Source organism: Gobio gobio (genome assembly GCF_949357685.1).
Source record: "Gobio gobio genome assembly, chromosome: 14".
Lineage (NCBI taxonomy): Eukaryota > Metazoa > Chordata > Actinopteri > Cypriniformes > Gobionidae > Gobio > Gobio gobio.
The window spans coordinates 20,494,920-20,520,135 of NC_137107.1; the positions used below are offsets into that span (position 1 = coordinate 20,494,920).

The 25,216-nt window shown below is 37.2% G+C and overlaps 4 protein-coding genes across 5 annotated transcripts in view; 2 read left to right on the forward strand and 2 right to left on the reverse strand.

Moving 5' to 3' along the window:
• plrdgb (PITP-less RdgB-like protein) overlaps positions 1–1,545 on the forward strand; it is a 146,759-nt gene extending 145,214 nt beyond the window's left edge. The window contains exon 21 of the mRNA XM_079834714.1: positions 575–1,545. The gene's annotated coding sequence lies outside the window, so the exon portion shown is untranslated. The remainder of the gene's footprint in view (positions 1–574) is intronic.
• A 5,299-nt stretch (positions 1,546–6,844) lies between these two features.
• Positions 6,845–14,675, reverse strand: pimreg (PICALM interacting mitotic regulator). Of its 2 annotated transcripts, XM_079834917.1 has the most exons (6): positions 14,566–14,675; positions 13,668–13,984; positions 13,242–13,549; positions 11,349–11,444; positions 10,554–10,585; positions 6,845–7,932 (listed from the first exon to the last, which is right to left on the reverse strand). In XM_079834917.1, exons 2-5 carry the CDS (start codon positions 13,956–13,958, stop codon positions 10,561–10,563), a joined length of 720 nt encoding a protein of 239 aa, XP_079691043.1. In that variant the 5' UTR covers positions 13,959–13,984; positions 14,566–14,675; the 3' UTR covers positions 6,845–7,932; positions 10,554–10,560. The 2 variants fall into 2 exon arrangements, with proteins under 2 accessions (XP_079691043.1, XP_079691042.1); XM_079834916.1 differs by lacking the exon at positions 10,554–10,585 and having other exon boundaries at positions 14,566–14,630.
• Positions 14,676–15,785: 1,110 nt separating this feature from the next.
• On the reverse strand, positions 15,786–18,236 carry tmigd1 (transmembrane and immunoglobulin domain containing 1; the record flags this gene model as incomplete). Its single annotated transcript, XM_079834536.1, has 5 exons — positions 15,786–15,803; positions 15,958–16,061; positions 16,155–16,439; positions 17,764–18,048; positions 18,179–18,236. 5 exons carry the CDS (start codon positions 18,234–18,236, stop codon positions 15,786–15,788), a joined length of 750 nt encoding a protein of 249 aa, XP_079690662.1.
• Positions 18,237–24,660: 6,424 nt separating this feature from the next.
• The window catches only part of slc47a1 (solute carrier family 47 member 1), a 36,380-nt gene continuing 35,824 nt past the window's right edge, over positions 24,661–25,216 (forward strand). The window contains exon 1 of the mRNA XM_079835420.1: positions 24,661–25,039. Coding sequence (XP_079691546.1) covers positions 24,869–25,039 — 171 coding nt within the window. The 5' untranslated portion in view covers positions 24,661–24,868. The remainder of the gene's footprint in view (positions 25,040–25,216) is intronic.

Genomic DNA, 25,216 nt, shown 5'->3' on the forward strand with positions numbered 1-25,216 from the left:
AACTTTTTTAAAGCTACAGACCCCTAGAATAATAATTATTTTCCAAATTGTTTACTTTCAAATGTAATATGTATTCAATTTTATCCTATTATTATTATTATTATATGTTATTTTTATATTGAACTTTTCCACAATGCCTCTGTCTCTGAGGACACACAATTTAGTTTCTTTAGAAATATCATCTGCATATTCCATAGATATATGATTAAAATGTATGTTTATAACTAATTATACAGAACAAAATTGGACTCATGAGACTGAAATGTTTCAAACGGTTATTCAAATAAATATATATTTATTTTTAAAGTTCCCGTATGGAGCTCATGGAGTCAAGTTGAAAGACTTGGATAATTCTGGCTCTAAAATCTGATTGGATGAGCTACATTCTACAAAGCTACAAAGTAGCTGAATTGAGTTATATATTAATGCACCAAATTGCTACCATGTGTTATACAGTGATTTTACCACAGTTGAGGGTTCAACAGCTTGGGCATTGACTTCAGCTGGTAAGGCTGGAAGACTATCTTAAACTAGCAATTTTCTACTAATCTCATGTTTCTTTCTCCATCCACAGTACATGCAGACAAATTTAATTATCACACACATCTCATCTCAAACCAGAAGAACTGCTCAACTTGATAGATGGGCTCCATGGTAGACAAGAACAGCTTCGTGAGTGAGCAGCAAGGATTTGCAAATTATCTCCAAAACAAACAATCCCGCAGGACTGAGACAAACAACATTTAAAACGTTTGCTGTTAGAAAGAGCCCTAGAATAGATGTGAAGATTGGACACTGAACACTTTAACAACTCCCATGTGACTCTTACAGAAGTATGACAGAGAGTAGCTATAGAAAGTAGTGTCAGGGTCATACTTTATTGAGTTTTCTGCTTTTGCCAGGAGACTCATTTCATGTGTGGTGAATATTTTCTGCAGAGTCCTGTAATGGTCTTTGTGAAGGTAACCATGGACATGAGCACCTGGACATCATCTATTTATAGCAGTCCTGCAACCTGAGGCATTGTGTTCTTTATGACCCTTTCGTGACCCACCCGTCTCCCAGATCTCCTGGCAGGCGTTTCTCAGAAGACACTCTTTTTTCTTGTGTTTTAATCAGCCGTAAAGTACAAGGAGCTTAGAAGAAAAACGGACGTCTCCAGGAGCATTCCAACTGCCTTCTTTCCTAAAAGGTTTTTTTGGACTCCTCCCTGCATGTTTTGCTGAACCCAGATTCTTTTTGTCTAAATGTATAGTTTTTGTCAAACTTTTGTCAAAACTACAGTTCTAATGTTCATCTAAGGTGCAGTATGTGCTAATAGATCATGTGCCGACAGAGTCTTTAAAAGTCCTGCTGTGGTTTAATGTCATTACACACGTTTTCATAGAGAATCTCTGGTTCTGTGAATTTGGCTGTACTGCACAAAACTGTACATAATTGTATAAATGTATTTCATAGACAGTGTTATTTGATGTTATTAAACTATCTGTTGAAATGTGTTGACAACTTTGTGTTGTCAGAAAATAAAGCATTGATTTCACTCTTCTCAGTTTTTAGAACAGTAATTCCAGTAAATTATCGTGATTTTGCAAAGTAAGACATGATCCTGGATTAACATATTTTGAAGCTCTTGGAACAACATTCCTGTCCGAAAATCTTGTCTTCTAGACAAGGCTGCACAATATATACAGTGAGGAAAATAAGTATTTGAACACCCTGCTATTTTGCAAGTTCTCCCACTTAGAAATCATGGAGGGGTCTGAAATTGTCATCGTAGGTGCATGTCCACTGTGAGAGACATAATCTAAAAAAAAATCCAGAAATCACAATGTATGATTTTTTAACTATTTATTTGTATGATACAGCTGCAAATAAGTATTTGAACACCTGAGAAAATCAATGTTAATATTTGGTACAGTAGCCTTTGTTTGCAATTACAGAGGTCAAACGTTTCCTGTAGTTTTTCACCAGGTTTGCACACACTGCAGGAGGGATTTTGGCCCACTCTTCCACACAGAACTTCTCTAGATCAGTCAGGTTTCTGGCCTGTCGCTGAGAAACACGGAGCTCCCTCCAAAGATTCTCTATTGGGTTTAGGTCTGGAGACTGGCTAGGCCACGCCAGAACCTTGATATGCTTCTTACAGAGCCACTCCTTGGTTATCCTGGCTGTGTGCTTCGGGTCATTGTCATGTTGGAAGACCCAGCCTCGACCCATCTTCAATGCTCTAACTGAGGGAAGGAGGATGTTCCCCAAAATCTTGTGGCCCCGGTCATCCTCTCCTTAATACAGTGCAGTCGCCCTGGCCCATGTGCAGAAAAACAGCCCCAAAGCATGATGCTACCACCCCCATGCTTCACAGTAGGGATGGTGTTCTTGGGATGGTACTCATCATTCTTCTTCCTAGAATTATTCATCATTCTTCTTCCTAGAGTGGAATTATGACCAAAAAGTTATATTTTGGTCTCATCTGACCACATGACTTTCTCCCATGACTCCTCTGGATCATCCAAATGGTCATTGGCAAACTTAAGACGGGCCTGGACATGTGCTGGTTTAAGCAGGGGAACCTTCCGTGCCTTAGTGTATTACCAACAGTAACCTTGGAAACGGTGGTCCCAGCTCTTTTCAGGTCATTGACCAGCTCCTCCCATGTAGTTCTGGGCTGATTTCTCACCTTTCTTAGGATCATTGAGACCCCACGAGGTGAGATCTTGCATTGAGCCCCAGTCCGAGGGAGATTGACAGTCATGCTTAGCTTCTTCCATTTTCTAATGATTGCTCCAACAGTGGACCTTTTTTCACCAAGCTGCTTGGCAATTTCCCCGTAGCCCTTTCCAGCCTTGTGGAGGTGTACAATTTTGTCTCTAGTGTCTTTGGACAGCTCTTTGGTCTTGGCCATGTTAGTAGTTGGATTCTTACTGATTGTATGGGGTGGACAGGTGTCTTTATGCAGCTAACGACCTCAAACAGGTGCATCTAATTTAGGATAATAAATGGAGTGGAGGTGGACATTTTAAAGGCAGACTAACAGGTCTTTGAGGGTCAGAATTCTAGCTGATAGACAGGTGTTCAAATACTTATTTGCAGCTGTATCATACAAATAAATAGTAAAAAAAATTATACATTGTGATTTCTGGATTTTTTTTTTTAGATTATGTCTCTCACAGTGGACATGCACCTAAGATGACAATTTCAGACCCCTCCATGATTTCTAAGTGGGAGAACTTGCAAAATAGCAGGGTGTTCAAATACTTATTTTCCTCACTGTATATTTAAATTATCGAAATATCGCAAAAGTACATATTGTGTTAAAAAGATAATGCGCAATAAGCTGTGGAAAACAACTCTGTCTGACATACACTGAAGTCTGTCTGACACCCAAGCGAGCACACAGAATTAAAGGTGTCTCTCGGACAGCGTGCCATCCTGAATTGACCTATCGGTAAGCCCCTCCCCTCGAACGCAGATGAGCCAATAGCAGTTGAGTATCAGTTGCGCTGGGACTGGAACTCAGACATCTTTAGGTGTCATAGAGAAACATTGGAAAATCCGAAGCTCTCATCGGTTTGATGGTGTTTATGCTACAAAAATGCTGAAATGTCGTGCCTGAGGTACTGTAACACTGATTCCAGGTATCCTGAGAGGATTTTCTGTTTTTCATACTCTCATTAAGTTACAATTAAAGTCCCTGCTAACATACAAACCGAAATAACTAACTGTTCTCACGTCATGTAACACCGTAACGTTAGGTCAAAAACACGAAGGTCTACATTTCAGTGCCTCTCCATATTAAACTGGTTATATGTAAATTAATTTCATTTTAGATATGTTTAAGGTTTACATTATCTGTCCTACTAAGGAGGACTCCTATTTTGATGGGTATTATAGTGAAAGGGAGAGCTCGCACGCAGTTTATTGGAGTTGTTTTGCAGATACAAAGTTTACCAGTTATTAACTGCACCCTCGAAAAGTCATAAGCTCTGTGTGTATGTTTGTTTACTGTTAGTTGTATGAGTGTTTTTGTGTAATTTGCTGTGCATGCTGTGTAACGGAGAGAGATAGTTTATGAATGAGACGTTAATGCGCACTTATGCTTTGTTTGTTCAGCTCTTACGATGATTTTTTGGAGTGAAAAAAGACTTAAATAAAGACTAAAATAAACTTGATAAACAAACAGTAAAGTTTGGCCATCATCGCGCCTGGGTATACGCTACATTCTGTGTCCAAAAACATCTTGGGATAAGGTTTTCACACTGACAGCTGTCATTGTAAGATATAGCAACTCTGTTTGTTTGTCCGAGTTAGCAACAGTAACTAAGGGGGGCGGGGCTTACCGATAGGTCAGTTCAGTTCTCTTTCCTGAATACACACACAAATTCTAGGTGTTTCTCAATGTCTAGGATCCTTCCTCTGTAGGACTGGTCCTTCCAAGTCACTTCCTTCAGAGGCTAGGCGAGGCTCCTCTTCTGCATTCGGAGAACAAGTAAATGGAACAGGCTGTGCAAGTGCACGTCAGCCTCATTACGTCAGTGAAAAGGTCCGTTAGCCATCAATAACGTAATTTGTATAATATCAATACGGTTGTAATTTGTACTGGTATTTAAAAGTTAAACTTTACTTATATTTAATACGGTTATAACAAATGTTTGGTAACGTAAATACTTACACTTGAAAGCATAATGCCCCGTTAACGCTCCGACTCCGCCAACGTCCGATATTTTGTATTTTTTGAACAAGATAGCAAAGCTGCGCGCATAGGATTGTGGGTGATTTGAGAGCGCTAAGTGCGCGAAGTCTACTCGTATGCATCCTTTCCTGTATATGGCATATTTTTCGAACGAAGGACTCAGACCTTGGTTGAAATTCCGAGGGTCCTCGACATTGGAACAGTCCTTCGACGGACGTCGATGACGTAGCATCCTCGGAATTCTGGCTTCTGAGGATCCTTCCTTGACATTGAGAAACGCCTGCTGTCTTAGCGAATTTTCATGTAAACACAGTCGGTTATGTCTTAAAGGAACACTCCACTTTAAAAAAAAAAAAAAGGCTTATTTTCCAACTCCCCTAGAGTTAGTTTTACCGTTTTCGAATCCATTCAGCCGATCTCCGGGTCAGGCGCTAGCACTTTTAGCATAGATCATTGAATCTGATAAGACCAAAGACTTTCAATATTTTTCCTATTTAAAACTTGACTCTTCTGTAGTTACATCGTGTACTAAGACCGACGGAAAATAAAAAGTTGTGATTTTCTAGACTGATATGGCTAGGAACTATACTCTCATTCATGTGTAATAATCAAGGAACTTTGCTGATGTACCATGGGTACAGCATGCGCAATGATATTACTTCCTTATTTTGGTCACTAGTTTCAAACGCCTCAGACATCAGCTGTGCGCAACTCATTTTTAATGCCCTGCGTGGTTTAGCAGTGACAGCATGCTGTCATAACTTCCGTCAACATAACCAACATGACAACCTGCTTGCACAGCGAGCGTGCTGGGGACTATTTTCAGGCTCGGAGTAATATCATTGCCATGGTATGGCAGCAAAGTTCCTTGATTTATTTTACATTAGATTGAATGCTACTGTTAAATAGATGTAATGTAGGCCTACCTAAAAACTTAAAGTACTGTTTATTTCATTTGTTTTATTGCCCCATTGTTTGTAATTTGCCTCCTTGCTCTTAGTTTTTATAAAAAAGATGAATTAAATAAACACAAATAACTAATTGTCCTCCTCTAGTTTCAGGTGTTTTTGCTTATCTGAATGTTCATGATAAGTTTTCAGGTTGATATAACTATATATTACCAAGTTGAGCAAAGAGTTGTTAAATAGTTTTTTCTTTTACATTGATGTTAAAATGACATTGTCAGATGTGACGTTACATTTTATGTAATGCTAAAACACTGTTGTTTACTTTCAGAATTTGTAGTGATGCTTTCTTTTCCCAGAAAGAATGTGAAACATTCTCTCTCTCTCTTTATATATATATATATATTTATATAATTTCAGTTTTAAATATAAATATAATTTAAATTGATTTGACATACTTAAAGCATTATTGTATTGCATATTGAATAAAGCATTATTTAACAAGTTATTGCATTTTTCTTTCAACATGCAGAAAATCAGAGGGAAAAAATGGTGATGAGCAACACTGATGTAAACACCTAACCCTGATTGTAAGCCTAAACAACATAAACTGTAAACTTGTCCCTCAAATCTGATTGATTGGTTGATTGGAATGTTGTTCCAGGACATTCACCAGTTCGGTCAACACTTTACAATATGGTGTCATTTGTTAAAGGGGTCCTATTATGATTTTTTAGGTTTTCAACTTTCTTTAGTATGTAATGTTGCTGAGCATGAAAAAGGTCTGCAAAGTTACAAAGCCCAAAGTCCATACTGCTCTAGAAAGCAACTTCCCCTCAACACAGTGAGATGGCAAAACCCATTCTTTGCATACCATCACTGAAAAATGTTTCTGATAAAATGGTTATAATGAGCTGAAATCTTGCAGGTGGTTTTACAGCTGCTCCCTCTGGACTTGCAAACATTTGCCATCCTTAAAATAGACTAATAAAGCAGCCTTTTAAAATTCATGAGTCATTGCTGAGACAGACTGCATTTTTAAAAGCACATCAGATTGCTGTTATTTTTCGGTGCATTTTAGTGTCAGTTAAAAAGCACAAGAAAAAGGAAATCCAAGGATAGGACTGAACTGCTTTGAACTATATACTTTGCAGCTTTTAGTCCTTTCATGCTAAGAGATGTGAAGAAAAATCCCACTGACAGTTAAAACATTTTGGTGAAAAGTAATAAAACCATTAAACTGTTAATTATGGAAAAGGTTTTTAATTAAATATATATATAAAAAAAGCAAACAATTCCGCTGTTTTTGTCCTTTTTTAACAAATCATAATGCAAAGGGATACAACTGTAAAATTTCAACTTTGAAACATACTCAACAATTTATTACCACACTTGACTTATCTTATTTTCCTTTGGTAATGTTTACATATTGATCACTATACTGTGAGTACAATCTGTGATTATGGTGTCTTTCATAATATCAAAAATAGCAGGATATTTGTTTGGTAAAATAGTGAAATTATTGCATACTTATCCTCCCTATACACAAATACTAATACTATGCAGTACACACAGTAAAGTACCAGTAAAATACTGTTAATAAACTTCAACTAAATAGGTTAAAAGGTAGTAAACATAGTAACGTTAGTAACATCTCCCATAGTCAAGATAGCATCAAACCATGTCAGTTTAGTGAAATTGGATAGTTTTGCTTAAAATCCACAAAATGCATGGGGGGAAAAAAACCTGAATATGGTTTGTCTTTGAGGAGTAACATTTAGCATTTTTCCCCTAATTCCTTGACCTCTCCACACATTCACTTTTAATATGCTTACATTTAGCATTCACATCTTTTGGTGGCTTTTCACAGCAGAAATAGTTTTAGATGACTATATGCTTCAGTATGTTAAGCACACTGACTGAGCCATTAATGTGCATTCATTGAAATCATGCACATAAATGTGAAAATCAGCAGCTATAAATGCAAATGTTTTCATATAGTGATACAGTATATTAATTTGCCCTTTAAACACTTAAAAGGATACAGACAGATGACAAAAAGTGTCCCTTCAAAATACTGGACAAGGCCTCTTCTGGCATATATTGAGAAACACAAGACAACATACACATGTTTGATAGCATAAGGAAAACAGTTGCCTCTTTTAAGGGGCTTTGCGGACGTTTGACATGGCCACGTCAGTCCAGCTGCTTACGGACTGCTGGATGCGCTGCGTCTGTTTTCGGATGGAAGCCCTGTTCAGTCCTCTGGAAATGTTGCTCTTGGTGGAGCTGAAGCCCTTGCTCATGACTGCTTTGTAGTTCTCCATGGCCTGGACCCTGCAGTCACATCATCATCAGTGGTTATAGTTTTGTATAGAGCAATGTATAAGATGAAGCAAGGGGAGTTTGGAGATCCTATCCCCCATTCTCCTCAAAATAATTATATTTTAATTATACTTTTTATGTGTACTCTATCTGTTGCCTGATTAGAGACAATTATCTATTGAAAATAATATGTTAAATAAAATTACACATCACATTACCAACGGTAAAGGTATCCAAATTAAAACATTTCTATCTTTATGTTTTCAGTTAGCAAACTGACATCTTTTAAAATCACCATGAAATAAAATTTGGCTATTCTTTTTTACTTTTTTTTAACAGAATGTTGCATTGCTTATTATAAATGATTTATCTGTGCACATTATTATTTTCTTAAAATTATGCTGGTTTCGGCCCAATGCAGTTATCCTTTTCACATCCAGCTCCACGTTGTTTAAATAGCAAATGCACTCGTGCCCATCTGTTCACCCATGGGCATGCTGGTCTGAAAATGTGGTGTGTTCAGGCGCATTGTTGGCACATTGCTATTTTGAGGCAACTGAAAACGGCTGCGTCATTGACCAACAAAAACCTGGTCTAAAGTCAATAGCGCAGTATGCTATTTAAAGGGCATGTTAGTAATGTGCACCTATAGGTGGATGCACAACGTGCATACACTCTGCTTATTACACACATGCAGCAGCACAAACATTTTTAAATATTAAATATAAAAGGATTCCTCTCTGGAGAAACGTTCAGTCTATTCGCTCGCAAATTCCGCCATGAAAATAGCGAATCCGCCATGGTGCAAGTGCAACTGGCTTTTAAAGGGAATGGGAGATGAGACTCATTTCAAGACTGAGGTTTATTGCACGTTATGCCCAAAACACACCCATGACTCATTAGGAGACTAGTTACAACCCTTTTGAACCATGCGCAGGGCGCACCGACCGTTTTTTCCATCGTTAAACTAGCAAAAGTGGATTCAGACACGCCTGTCTGTGCACCTGCACCATGCGCTTCAGACCATCGTTAAAATAGGGCCCAATGTCTCTTCTGTGCAAAGAATAAATAAATAATTTTTAATTTCAGTAAGTATTGAGCAAATTCGGTTTTGTTTTTCATTCTGGCTTCGGAGTCTGACTTCTGACAACAGCCAATGTTGCTGCCAAATCAACTATTTAGCACAACAACAAAAAAAAAAACAAACGAGCAAATGTGCGCCTGCGCATACAGAGGAAAATTGCGTATGTAGAGTTTGAAAAATTGGGCTGTGCGTTTCCAATAAATGTGTACTATGCTGATGACAAAATGTACACGTGTTCTGTTCGTGTACCCTAGATTATGCATACAAAATGAATTATACTTTGGGCTTTATCCTACAAGCTTAGTGCTAACTGGTTACAAAAAGCACTTTGATTAGCAAGGACAAGATATGTTTTTGATCAGGCATTGAGGAAGGGGGATAGGATCTAGCACTACACCATGACTAAAGAAAAAAAAAACATTAATAGTTCTTTACAAGTGAAAGTTATGTTAGTTAGAGTTTAGTGTTCAAGGAATTCAAATCCCAATGCAATATATTATTTTTAATGCTGTCAAATCGATTAATCACATCTAACAAAAGTGTGTGTGTGTGTGTGTGTGTATAATCTCACACACACACACACACGACAGAGTTAATAAGTTAATAAGAAGAGCGCAACACACGACTCGCGAGCAGGGGGACTTTTATTGTGCCACATTTCCACTTTTCCGGTTATGAGTATGAGGTAACGCAGCTCTGTTTATCATATTAGACACATCTGAGTGTGTTGAAAATTACGTTTTCACGTTACTCTGTGCGTTCTCTCGGCGGCTGCTAGGACACTTGTTGCACACTGCAGTGAGTGAAGCGTTTCTGCAAAATAATACCGGGAGCTGAGGGTAACGCACGTGACGCAATTGACAGGCGACTCCCTCACACGTCCCGGTTCCTTAGTTAAAATAGCAATTTTCTCATGATTTACAAATAGTTGGAAACATTCGGGATATTGTAAGTACTCAACTGAACAAAATATATAACACTAGCCTAGTGTTTTTTTGGATATTTTACTGAAAAAAAAAATTACATAGTGCTGATTATTTTTAAATAAAAGGCAAAAATGCAGAGGTCAGTTTTTCATTGTATGGAAAAGTGTAACTGACATTTTAACAATAACTCCTAACAATAACCAAGCGACATTAGACTTGTGAATGGGAACATTAATCATTCAAGATACAATGTAATAAAAAAGGCTAACTTGGCTAAAAAAAAAAAAATTCTGTTTGAATTGGCATGATGAATCACAATATAGAAGTAAAATAATTGTAAAAAAGGGAAATGGACAAACAAGCAGCAGCCATTGTAAACTGTGTTGCAAGATACATTTTTAGTGCCTGATATTAGAAAGTAAAGCTTAAGTCATGTTTGGTGAAGGTTAATAACTAATCATGCAATGCAAATAAGCTTTAGTGTGGCACTGACTGCACAGACTGAGTGAGCTAAAGTTAACTTCCTAGGTTGGACAAACACACTCACATAATGGAATATTAAATTTGTTTGCACAGTTATGTTTTCAAACAAAACTTCAGAAAAATACTTTAAAAACATTTACCTCAGCTTTAATCCATAAGACACTCCCTGAACCTGTCGCTCGCAGAACAGGAGAGAGATTATAAATGTACTTAATTCAGAAAGATATTACAAGTGAACATGCCTGAAAGCCTGGAATCTGTTGACTGCAACATAGCCGATATAAATCAGCACTAAAATCCCATCATCAGCCCTTTAGCTGGATTGATTAAGAGTGACTGCCCACCAAGGAATGAGACTTTTGAGCCATTTGAAAATCTTGGCGGGAGGAAAGTTATGTGTGGAATTCAAAAAGGGGAGGGAACGGGGTCCCCAAGATAAGGAGGAAGGGCTGGAAGACATTAAGACTAACACTGCATGCAAAAAACGGTCTGCCTCTGCGACATCCCAGAGAACAAAACATTAAAAAATTCCAACTGTAACAACCCAAATGTCTTAAAGAAATAATCCTTAGGTTTAAACAATTAAATCACACATTGTTCCAGCAATAGATAACAATTCCCAAAAATACCCCTCTAACAGCAGTAAAGACTTGTCTACTTTTAAGCAGCACAACATAAAGGCTTTTTAAGGGGGATTCGGTGCAGAGCAGCTGCTGTCTAGTCAACCGTTAGGAAAAAAGGGAGTCCACCCTCCCAAACTACAAACAGGAAACAGCCAGAAGTCATGAGCGGGAACTGAGACTACATTATGCCTGAGTGAGCACACCCCTTCACCCTCTCCCAAGAACTGACAGAAATAAAACGGCAAAGATTAAGACAAACATTATCCTTCTCATTTTTTTACAGAATGAAAAGTGGGATTTTGTTCAACTCACCGATCATCTTTCCCAATCGCATCATCAAAAGCTTGAGAGAGACGCTTTAGCCTCCGGAGGCCTTTGGACACACAATCCAGATCCTCATCAAATTGCCTGTCATGAGATGGAGAGGACCATTATGCGTTGCATTCATATCTGCAAAACTGTTCTTGTTATCCCTAATGTTTTATGGCGTTAAGGTCATCTGTATGCTAATGCATTTCCAAGCATTGACAAAATCAGCTGTCAGGCACATCAATTTAAAATCTACAGGGCTATGTTTGGAATGGAATACAAGCATACCACTTATACTGCACACCGTGCACAGTATAGGAAGGGACAGGCACCAATATAAAAAATTTGGCTGCTAATTATTTTCATGTTATGGACAATAATTAATAAATAGCCAACGAAAACCAATCATTTTGAATGTTATAAGTGGATTCAGGCATCAAAACATACACAGTGTGAACTGGATATTAATTTTTGAAGTGCTTTTAAAGATTAAACTCTTAGTGAGTGTTCGATGAAGGCAAATATCCAGTTCATGGTTATTTTAGTTAACTAAAGCCATAAATATTGGGTTCCTTGAAATAAAATAAACATTAACTGAAATAAAAAAAAACAGCTATAGTTCCCAAAGCAACATTCCTCATTTTCACTTAGTATAACTAAAATAAAAAATAAAAATAAAAAAAGTAAAAACTATATAGACATAAAATGACAAAAACACACAACAAAATTACTAAAACTAAAGTAAAAAAAATCTAAGAACTATAATAGTATCTGAATGATGGTAAATGAACACTGAATCCAGCGTCCAACATTTTTTAAATTGTTACAGTTATTTTGCATTTTTGTTCAATTTTGTGTAAAACGTCTAAACATTTGGTTGACTAATCTAATTATAATTAATATTAAAAAAAAGAGAATTATGGGATCCAGTGTTCCACACATTGTGCTCTGTTGTTACACAGTATATTTTGACAGATGAAGTTAGTCAATGTATTCCATGCATGCAGAAAATTAATCCTCTGCAGAAATAGTAGGAGTAGTACGATAGTGTGACTTCTGAACATAGTCACTCTCTTCAAAAACAAAACAAAAAGAAACACATTTGCTGCTGATGACCAGGCCCACACGGAATCGGCGCGCACAGATTTCCACAGATTTTAGTGCCTGTCATTTGAGAAGCATACACAATCGCGTGCGTGATTGTGAGGGGTAGTAGGCTGCGCTTATTGTTGTGACTTTTTATATCAAGAGAGTGATATTTTAAAATGTCTAAAACAAAATTGACCGCGGAGGAGATAAGGAAACGTCACTTGTCTACAAAAATTACTTATTTATAGCTATTAAATATCATTAATTTATTTACTTTGGTAGGCATTTATTTATTTTGCTCTATTGTTGAATGATATGAAATTGTTTATTAAATGATTTGTGTACAATACAATTGATAAAGTAATATTTTCTCCATCTTTTAGTGGATGAACTATAGAGAGATCTAGCTTTGTTTAAAAACAAATCTGTTTAATCTGTATCTGCATAATTCTGCAGATTTTTCAGAGCAGAAATCACAAAATTCCACAGATTCCGTGTGGCCCTGGTGATGATCATCCTGCACTACACTCGTAAAAATAAAGGTTCTTCCTGGCACCGTTATTTTTAAGAGTGTACACAGATTCCTGACCAATCAAAACTATCTATATTGAGAATATCCTTCCCCCTAATTTACCACTTGCAAGTACCAAATCACAGTTCACAGTGACATAATTGCCTATTTACTTTTGTATATGTCCCACACAACCACAAGGGAAAAAAATTTGTTGTCAAATGATTTAACGGGGAAAGTAAACCATTTAAAATCAGAAAAAAATGCAATGTGTGAGAGCAGCTGTGCAGTCTCACCTCCTGCTGTTCATTGTGTTGGGTGATGCAAAAGGGCTTCTGAGTGCAGCCATTCGCACCAGCTGCCTCCTGGTGCCCCTGGTCTTCACTGTCCTAACAGCAGAGTTACTGGTGTCTGGGGTACAGGCCCCTCGAGGAGCCCGCTTGTTGGATGACCTTGGAGTTCGCCTGGGTGTGATGGTAGTCCGGACGGCAGATCGTTTTGGGGTTTGTGACGTCCCAATGCAATCACACTCCTCTCCATCCGACTTTCTACCAGGTGTCATGACCAGACACTCCTGCCGTGGCAGTCTGCTCCTTTGAAACTTCTGATTAGAAGATGAAAATGTTTTTTTTTCTGGTAAATAAACATTTGTTTTACATGAATAACTATAACAAGTGTTTGAATGAATCTGCATTCACAGTTTCAAAGAAAATCAAGCACACCTGACAGACGTTTCCAATGGAGTTTTTTGCACTGCGGGTCATTTTGCGGACAACACTGGTCTTTTGGTTCATCTGTAGTGACTCCCAGGTGGGGTTCTCGGAGATGTTGACGTTGGACTGCACTGGTTTCAAGGGCAGCCGCTTGCGCAGAGACATCCTCAGTGAGTTCAGCGAGCTGGTGGAGCGCATCTTCTTAAACTGCTGCGGCGCTTCGGGCGAGCTGTCCGGCTCGGACTCGTCGAGCACAGCATGCGACCTCCAGACCCCGCTCACAATAGTGGACGTCATCATGAGCTCTTAGGGAGATGTAAAAATGCCTGTTTACAAAAAAATATGACTTTAAAAATAGTTTACGGTAAAAGTGCACGTGTTGTCTTGTCGAATATCATTGACTTTATACGTGCACCATAAACTAATTCATAATTTTGGAAGTATTTTACACAGTAACTGCATATTATTCCGTTAAAAAATATATTTTCACTCTATACAAAATAACACGTTACTGTAACACATTTTCCCGTTAAGTCCACCGTGAGAACAAATAATATTCCCTTGAGAAATATCTGACTTTTAAAGATTGTATTCTCTTTTTTCCAGGTTTTCCACCACTTGGAATCATTGTGAAGTGCAGTGCTTCATCTCCGTTTGAAATGATAAACAAACTGATCACAAGCTTGATATTTGTAAAAGAGAATAATTTAGTAGGCCTAAATCGCGTAGAGTGATAATAAAATGAAAGTAAAGATCACTCTCCAAGATGTTAGTAAGGCAGAGCAGAGATTAAAGCAGAACAGCACAACGCATCGATCATTTAAAAAGTTATAGCGACCACACAAAAACAATACATGCTTTAAACCACAAAAACGTCTAAATAAAATCGCATTGACTTAAAACTCACCGTTCTTTTCCCAAATCGCAGAGTCTGAGGAAGTCAAACTATCCTTTACTTTGTTTCGAGTGGCTGTTTGAATTTGGCGGACCGCTCCCTGTGGAAGTCAGACTCCGCCCACTATATCCCGTTTCTCCACTCTGATTGGCCGAACATGCTGTTGCGTCCAGAGGTTGCGTCGTAATCGATGTGACGTAATCCACTGTTCTTTGTTTTGGAAGGCTTTATTGTTATGATAAACTGTCTATATTCACAGAGACCACTTTTAAACTGTTAAATACAGAAATACCAAAGCTCATCATGAATAAACCACCTCGAATGATAGCACACACCGTCTTATAGGAATCTTATGAAATGTCTAAAATGCATATCCAAAAATATTTAACAGATGTGATCAAAGTTACTATTATTTAACGTTCTAAAGTGTGTGCTTATCTAGTCAACTTAAAAAAAAAATCTAAGTAAATGTCCAACAAATCTGAAATTTAATTACATTTTTATTTGTCTCAGAATTGAATGACAGCGTACAAAGAAAACTGTGAAATATGTACACACACACACACACACACACACACACACACACACACACACACACACACACACACACACACACACACACACACACACACACACACACACACACACACACACACACACACACACACACACACACACACACACACACACACACACACACACACACACACACACACACACACACACACACACGTACAGTATACTACATGATTTGAGTTGGTTAAAGGTTAAAGACTTTTACACAAATCTTGTCCTTGAGAATGTAAAAAAATCTTGCAATTCGCTTTAATGACTTTGTTTCACTGTATCTCCAACAAACACAGCCATCAATGTTCTAGGAGTGGCTGTGTCTTTGCTGGCTCAGAGACAAAGTATAACTTTTTTAGTGCACTTGCTCAACAACATATGGGGAGAAACACACAAGGAAATCATCTAAAAAAAATCACAAGTATAAAGAGTTGTTTGACAGACACCTTTTCCCTTTATAATTTAATGATAACAAAACATACAGGCTAAGCAGAAAACAAAGATCTTTTTAAATTAGTAATTCATATTTAAGAGGGATTCCTTCCCGGCATCCCATTTGCCAGTACAGTAATGGCTTCTTAAATTCCAGTCCTCCAGTTCCAGTTCTCCTCAATGCTCAATGTCTGTGGTTTGAATGCCTGAGATGCAATTCCATGTGGAGATGTTCAATTCCGTTTGCAGCACTAGACACAAAAAAGAAAAAGCCTTTTTTTCCCTGATGTTTCAGATTGTTTTTGATTCAAAGATCTGAGCTATTTTTGTAAATTATTTCATATTAAATATAGCTATTGTCTTTATTTAATTAGTCATGAGGATAACAAAATGAAGCTGACCTACCTTAATAATTTTATCCATCCTAGAGATGAGTGCTAATGCAACTGTGCATACAACCACCACCACTCCAGCAATCGTGGGTCCTAGAGGGAACCCTAGTACTTTATCTAAGGGAGGAGAACAAATAAAACATAACAAATGAACATAAAAGTACAGCAGAATGTGTAAGAAAAAATTAAGGATAAACCGGGACCACAAACCTTTAACAGTAACTGTAAACGTCCTGCTGGTAATTCCATAGACGGGTGAGGTTACCTCACAGACGTACGTTCCTTGATGTACATCCCGCTTAGCTTTTGGGATTGACAACTCAGCGGTAATGCCATTATTGGTCGTTTTGTAGCTACCTGTGGCCAGATCCAGAACTTCACCATCCTTTTTCCAAATCAGAGTTACAGGAGGGTTGGCACGCACATCACAGGACAGAACAACGGCACTTGTTTCCCCAACAGACACTTCTTTAGTGTCATTAAGGTCTGGAGGATCTGTAATACAATTACATTCAAAGCTAGTGTTGTGGTTGAAATTTACAAAAGTAACAAATGACCCCCATAGGAATGAATGGAATGCGAGAAATGCTTCAGTACAACCTAAAAATGCTCAAAATTCTAACTAAAAATGCTAAAACATTATTATTTTATCAAAAATTATTTTATAATGTCTACTGTATCTGAATGCATACTGAAGAGATTAACTGAACTGACTTTAGGACCCAGCGGAACAGCTCATTTTCTCCATATAGAGCTATAAGGCCATCTAAGAGTCATAAAATATCATGTTATATTATTATTTTTCCACACGGCCGGCAAAGACACTCAATGTAAGATATTTTGAGCTGAATTAAAAGGGTTATGCATGAAATTGTGTTATTTTGAATTCAAGAGAATGTAGGCTACTTAAATTATTATTTATTGATAAAATCTAGTAATTTAAAGGTAAATAAAATGCATTAAAAATAGGAAAAATATTATTAAAATTAAATAAGCTTTCTAGACTAAATATACCAGATTCAAAACAACTTATGCTCAATCAACGGCATTTGTAGTATCCCATTATTAACTAATTTTGCCTAATATTTTGCCCCATGTTTTCTAAAAAAAAAAAAAATACAACGAGGCACTTATGCAATGGAAGTAAATTGGGCCAATTTTGGTTATGTGATTTTATAAAAAAAATTATATTTTAAAATTTTATAAAACTGTACTGTAACAGTGTTAAAAAGCACTTGCATAAATTCTTCAGTAAGGCTAAAACGTGTATTATTTGAGCAATAAAACTGCCCTCTTTTTTTCAAGGATTAGTCGTTTTAGGGTTTTGCATGTTTTAGATTTAACTTTACACAGAAATGGTTAGTGACTTTCTTAACGCTAAAATCATGATAACATGCATTTTGTTTACATTGTGTGGTTACAATATTGAAATGAATGTTTTAATGTTTACAAATGAACCCCATGAGCGCACAATCTTACGAGTCAATATTCGATGTTGATGTTTAAAGAGTTAATTGAATGAGTTTGATAAGGTCCCTGTTAAAAAATAAAAACAGCAAATGCTAGTTAGGTATGTTTTGAAGCATGACAGCTGGTCATGAGCTGGTTTAAACTGGTCCTAAGAAACTAGCTCCAGCTCAGGACCAGCTTAGGACCAGCTCATGACCAACTAAGGGCCAGCATAAACCAGCTGTCATGCTTCAAAACATACCTATATGCTGTTTTTTTTCCAACAGGGGTCTTAATTCTGAATAGGTTAACTGAAAATGAAATTGATTCCAAACCTGTTTACTCAGCCTATTCTGAACATCAAACTTACACTGGACGTCGAACTCGATGGAGTTGTTCACACTTGTGTCACCCTTCAGCTGACAGGTAAAGACAACTCCGTTGTCTTCTTTAGTGACAGGCTGTACACAAAGACTACTCCGGTACATGCGGTTTTCTTCTGCCAGATTCACCCGGACACCATTGCGGAACCACTGCAGTTCTTGGTTGGATGGGTCAATACTTTCATCAGTCATACAAGTTAGAGTGACGGTTGCCTCAACCGCTGTCTGTAGCGAGCTCCCGGTGGCCAAAGGACACGACTCAACGGTGACCGCTGGTTTAGAGAAAATCAAATATTGAGCTATTTGTTCAGGCATAATGTATGGAATTATTCAAGTGCAATATGACATGCAGCATATGTATCTGTTTGAACACACCAGACTTGAAAACAGTTGATAGATTACCTTTTATACCATTGACATAGCACAGCAGGAGCAGAACGACACTAACCGAAACTTTCATCTTTGCCAGCTGTCCTTGATGATAAAAAGACATGAAAATGTATGATTTGTGGAATGTTTTGGGAAAACTTCCTTTAAATCAATTTGAGAAATGTGAGAAATGGCCTTAACTTATCAAAGTCAATGTGGGTCCAAAAAACATTGGATCCCATTGACTTTCCTTGTATGGAAAATCAAAAGACTTTTTCAGAATATCACTTAAGAAAAAAAGCTTTGTAACAAAGTGAGGCTATGTAAAAGGTAGCACAATTTTAATTTAGGTGTAATATTTAACAATTCCAGGCAGTTGAGCTGCAAAGTCCTTGAATCCCTTTATTTTATCAACAGAATGTGTGAAATCTTAATTGCATTCTCAGAAATTCAGATCGCTTTTTCAAGACCGCGTACTCACCGAAGCTTTGTGCGACGGCTCTCTGGAAAATGCCAAATCCAAAGGTTGCGTGAAGTCTGGAGAGGCCTGTCTCTTTACAACAATGATTTATATTCTGTCCCTTTACAGCACTTAACAGGAATTGAATTCACCTCCCCTCACGGTCATAGACCTTTTAGTGTTGTGCAAAAATAAGCTGGATAGCTTTTAAGTGTCATCTCAATCTCTCAAGGTGGAATGGGAAGGATGAAAAGAGAGAAATCTCATAAAGATATAGTCTTATAGTCATAAAGACATTTGCGATAAGAGAAATTTGATGTTCTATAAAATATGTCAATGCCAAACACATTAAATATAAAAATACATGTCCCAATCCAAAATGAATCATGCATTCCTTTAGTGTTTATAAGTGATATCTGACTTCAGTGACAGTGACGCAGGGCAATGACATTATGCACATGTACAGAAATGATACATACAAATTTGATAAAAAAAATTGCCAGATGGTTGAAATTGAACTCATAGCTATAATTCAATTATGTAATAGTTCTGTTTTCTGATGTATACTGTACACATGCATTTAGCTTGGTTTTCGCCCCAGTATTGAAACAAAAGATGTTTACATAACGTAAGGATGGGGTCTCAATTATTATCCACCAGGGGGCCCAGTTTGACCACAGTGAGCTAATGATGTTGTTGATCAAAGTCAATTGTAACTAAAACTAACAGAAATCACAGGTTCAGATGTGAATTTTAAACATGGAAATCAGGCCTTTGGTCCTCAGTGTTTTTGATTAGGCACGTAGGCACCAAAATATGTTTTTGGAAAATGTGTCACATTAAATAAAAAATACTTTAAATTTGTGTGCACTCAATTGATAGATTGCCACCTGTGCAATAAGTCCATTCGTGAAATTTCCTCAATACTAAATATTCTACGGTCAACTCTTAGTGGTATTATAACAAAGTGGAAGCAATTGGGAACAACAGCAACTCAGCCTCAAAGTGGAAGGCCACGTAAAATCACAAAGCGGGGTCAGCACATCAGATTATCTCAAGAACAGTGTGTAGAAAGCTTCATGGAATGGGTTTCCATGGCCGAGCAGCTGCATCCAAGCTAGCCTTACATCACCAAGTGCAATGCAAAGCATCGGATTCAGTGGTGTAAAGCACGCCGCCACTGGACTCTAGAGCACTGGAGAAGTATTCTCTGAAGTGACGAATCACGCTTCTCTGTCTGGCAATCCGATGGATGAATCTGGGTTTGATGGTTTCCAGGAAAACGGTATCTTGCCTGACTGCATTGTACCAAGTGTACATTTTGGTGGAGGGGGGATTATGATGGGGGGTTGTTTTTCAGGGGTTGGGCTTGACCCCTTAGTTCCAGTGAAAGGAACTCTTAATGCTTCAGCATACCAAGACATTTTGGACAACTTCATGCTCCCAATTTTGTGGGAACAGTTTGGGGATGGCCCCTTCCTGTTCCAGTGCACAAAGCAAGGTCCATAAAGACATGGATGAGCAAGTTTGGTGTGGAGGAACTTGACTGGCCTGACCTTAACCAAATAGAAAATCTTTGGGATGAATTAGAGCGGAGACTGCGAGCCAGGCCTTCTTGTCCAACATCTGTGCCTGACCTCACAAATGCAAAGAATGGTCAAAAATTCCCATAAACACACTCTTAAACCACGTGGAAAGCCTTCCCAGAAGAGTTGAAGCTGTTAAAGCTGCAAAGGATGGACCAACTCCATATTAAACCCTACGAATTAAAAATGGGATGTCATTAAAGTTCATGTGCATGTAAAGGCAGGTGTCCCAAAACTTTTGGCAATATAGTGTATGTTAGACAACAACTAATAAAAAATATATAGCTGCAAACAGAAATGATCAGGGCCAATGATAAGTCATGCCAACATGGGAGCATCATACTAAATGCTACAAAGAGCAATTAAAGATATTTTAAGATGATTTTAGGCAAAATGCCTGAAAAATCAAACACAATCACTAGTAATGTGATTTAATGGTTTATCACTTTTGACCAATAGGTGGCGCTGTTACGAAACTGATGTGGTGTGGTCAAAGTTAGGTGACAATGACACTAAAGCTTTCAGCATCACTTTGGCATGCCTCAAATTTGTTAATGCTGTATACAAAAATGGTTTCATCTATCGACATGAAATCCATAACTTTTTTTTGGCCAACAGTGTAGGAGGATTTAGAAAAAGTAAGTTTTAAAAGAAAATTTAAATGGCCAACAGGAATTTCGGCAGATGGTCGTCTAATGTTCTCAGCATGACCCAAGGAATTGTTTAAGACCAGTTTCATTACAATAGGCTAATTTAATAAAAAGTTATTATAATTTTTTGAAATTTCATTATATCTTTTGAGTACCTTCAGGGCATTGTACCGAGGACACAAACCGAGTTATACAATATGTCAATGCATTTGTAAAATATAGTATTTTAGGACAAAAGTCAAAATGGCCGATATGGGAAAATTGGGTATTGTTCTAACAAATCATATATTCTGACCACTAAAAAATTTTCATGACAAAAAATGACGTCATATGGTACAATCAGATTTTTTTCTAGCCCTAATGGTTCAAAAGTTATTAACATAAATGTAATTGCAACTTTGGACAGTTTTTATTTTTATTTTTATTACTGTAATATGATGCTAAAATTGAAATCCATTATAATTTTTACAAAATTCTGTTTTATTTAAAAATTATTTAACTGTCCACGTATGTGGACACCATGCAACAAAGGCGTAAAATGGGACAAAAAGCCACAGATGACAATATGGAATATTGTGCTTTTATTATGTCATTTTATGCTATGCATAACAGCTCAGATATTTAAAACATTAATATTACAATATAACAACGATAAAACACAGAGTGTAGGAACTATAATGCTAGTTACATATATGTGGAAACCTAATAGCAATATGGGCTGGGCTTTGCTGGCACACACTCCTCATCAGTGTGGTCACTGTCACACACACTGTCCTCTGGGATATTCTCTGTTAATCTGAACTGAGTGCTTGACCTGTGCTGTCCCTGTTTGGTAGGCAAAATGCTAATTTGTCTCGGTATGTATGTGTAAAGTTGCCATTTAATGCCATAATATGTCATTTTTAATGGTTATGTTGATATATTTGTTATTTGTCTGTTTTATTACAATATAAGACAATTCAAAAAATATTTGCAAAAACAGAACACATATACCAGCAGGTTATAGAAATCAGACTTTATGCAATCTGACTCCACTGTTGCATGACGTCCACATACGTGGACAGTTAGTTTTTGGTGTATAAAAACGTCATTTTATTCTAAATTTTAGTTTTTAAAATGCTAACATATTCATCATACTTTACTTCACATAATAATATTTTTTATTAGCTCAATTGACCTCCTTATGTGAAAGTTTTTCACAGATATGCCTGGGGCATTTGGCACATGGCTATCGTTGTCAGCCATCTTGGATTAATGATGTCATCAAGCAATGAATATTTGGGTTACAAGACAGTAGCCATTGTTAAAATATTGCTGTCAATCTACTGACACTGCCCTCAAGTGGTTTGGAGAGAATTACCAAGATAAATGAACCCTAAATGGAGTTAAATTAACGGTCCCCAAATGTGGACACCATGCATGAAAGGGTTAAGCAATTTTCTTTTTTTTTTAACGAGTTATACAAGTCAGATTAATTTAAGATGAAATGACTTATACAGCTGAGTTGATTGTATTGAATATTTAAGGCAGTTTTTATTTTAACACTGTATATCAGGGCTGAGCATAGACATTTTGGGGGGTGGGGGGGCAGGTGCTCAAGTGAAAAAAGGGCATCCCTCTTATAATTATTTATAAAAATTAAAGTTACATATTGTTTATCTTTTAATTACACTATTTAACATTATACACTATAGGGCTGTTATACCAATTCAATGAAATCAGTATCAACAAAATCAATCTTACCATTTATCAAAATCCATCTACACTGCAATTACAATGGCCTGTAATGTCATGAGATTAATGGTCTAAATATAACATTTTGAATATAGAAATAGGAAGTCTTGGTAAAAATTATTATGAAATTATACTATTATAAAACTAAAACAGCCAATATCCAGCCATATATTTTATGATTCAATATATGAATCATAAAATTATTGAATCATTGACTCAACCGATTCATTCAAAAATGGTGAATCATTCAATAATGAAACACTGCTGTGTGTTGCTGGGAGACGCAACTTTTCTGCTTTGTTTGGAAAAATGGTAACCCTAACCGTAACTCTGTAGTAAGTATATGCCGTTAATTAATATTACTCAGTACTTATTTGAGTAAGTACAATGTAACTACATCACCTTAAAATTAAGTAACTGGAACTGTTTTCGTTGGCCAAATAGCGCAAAAGCAGTCAAAATTGACAATGTTGTGTTTAAAAATTGTAAATTCATATAATCAACCTATTGCTCTGGCTCATGTGATATTGCTTAACTATATTATGTTATAAACACAAAACACAAGAACGCATGCAAGGACAATTCATATCTTGAATTTTGGGGGCATTTTTTTTGTTATTAATGTTGGTGCCATTTCAGACCTTGTTAGGCTGAAATAAAGAAAAAATGTCAAAAAGGGCACTTCAGATGCTTAAGCACCACTTGGGGTCTATTTGTGCACATGCCTGCAGTGTATGTATTTGTTCGTTGATATTCAACAGAATAATCATAACTAACGGTAATCATTCATCCATAGTCAGTGCCATCATGAACCTTTGTCTCTTTGTCATAAAATTTGACTTATGTTTGAACAGAGGCAATACGTATGAATGCATGTATGCATGCATTTGTTGCATGCATTTGTGAAAGAAGACTAAATGTTTTATTGCATGATAGTGCGTAACTTTCATTCCTTCTATGCCCCTCCTCTCCCATTCCTCCTTTCAGACTTCAGCATTTCTTACTGCATCTGATAAGACTTTTGGCATGATATGGATGTCTTGCGCATGAAGGCTAAAGGTTGTTCCAGTTTGCTACCCATCGATATGTGCACACACACTGTACATTACATGACTTATGCTGACAAATACTTTCTGAACATTTTTTACATGTAAGACCGTAAACATTATGGAGCACTTAAGGGAACATGGTGGTGGGAATAAAATATGAGATGGAAGGAAAAAGTATATTTCAAAACTTTTGCATTTCCCAGAGAAACTTTGCATTCGCTCGCAAAACTTTTGCATTCTTCCTCCCATCTCATGTTTTTTCCCCACCACCATGTCCCTTTAGGGGCTCCGTAAAATGTAGGATATAGATTTTTTAAAATCATTTATAATTTCCAAAAATGTAATTTCTTAATTTTTTTATTTGTTGTACCTCAAATGTAGTTGCAATAATATTTGAAATCTTTTTTTTTGACTAGTATAAAAAAAAAACATTATTGAATGATCAGCACTTGTTATGCAAGACCTGTTAAGTTGACCGAGGTAAAGCATTAATGTTTAACTGAACGGGCACATTAATGACCAAAGGTTGTGTGTGATGTGCCAAATATGACCAACTGGAGATCCATGCCAAGCCACCAAAGGGTAACATGCCAGTATACTACACTAGGAGATATTTAGCTAATGTTGAATGATTTAGATCAGGTTTATGAATATTAAAACAAATTTTCTTGCCATCAACACCTAAAACAGCTAAATATTATCCTTGTGAGATTCAAACCTAACCCTGCCTAAACAGTGTAGATGTGGTAAAGGAAGTCAATTTACAGGTTAAAGGCATGCAGTGTCAAGTGTCCAAATTAAAGTGAAGCTTTTTGCTCATTATGCTGCATTAATAAAAATGAACAACTTAGAAAGCAAGCACTCTTGCATGTGTTCCTCAAAGGAGCAGCAATCTGTTATTTACACAGACATTCCTGATAAGATTACTGCTGCGTTTAAGAAGTACGAAAGGCTAACCCACCCCTTACAGCCCCCCTCAGAGCTGCTGTACTCCATACAGGGAATTATAAAGAGCTTGCTTGTGACCTGCCTCTCTTAGGCTCACTCTGTGACTGAAGGCAGCAGGTTACTCAATCAGTGTCCCAGCACGATTTGATTTTATTGTTTCTGCCGCACGGACTGATAACAACTTTTTGGGACAAATCACTGCTGGGAGAGAAGCGAATCACTCATTCCTATATTGCTCTTATTATTCTTGCTTTCTCCTCGCCCTGTTCTCTTATTTTCTTGCACTCAACGGCTGAATGGATAAAGCTGGGATGCCTGAGGCTTGTGGGCCCCTGGCAAGCGTTGAACAAATCACCGAGGCAACAGCATCTAGTTCTAAACTGTTCCACTGCAGCTGTCTGCGTCGCTGGGTTCCCCTGGCCTACAGAGAGGAGCTCTACCATGTCCTGCGCCTAACCGGGCCCCTGGTGAGTCCTCTCTCTGTCCCAATACTCTTTCAGTTTAAACTTTTAAGACAAGCAGTGACTGGATCTGGGGTGCGTGTTTAGTTTTGACCCACGACTGTAACTTAAGTTAGTCTTGGAGTTAGTCATTTTATGATTGAGGATGATGTGAATGATGGCTCCTGTTTTATAGTCATTCCT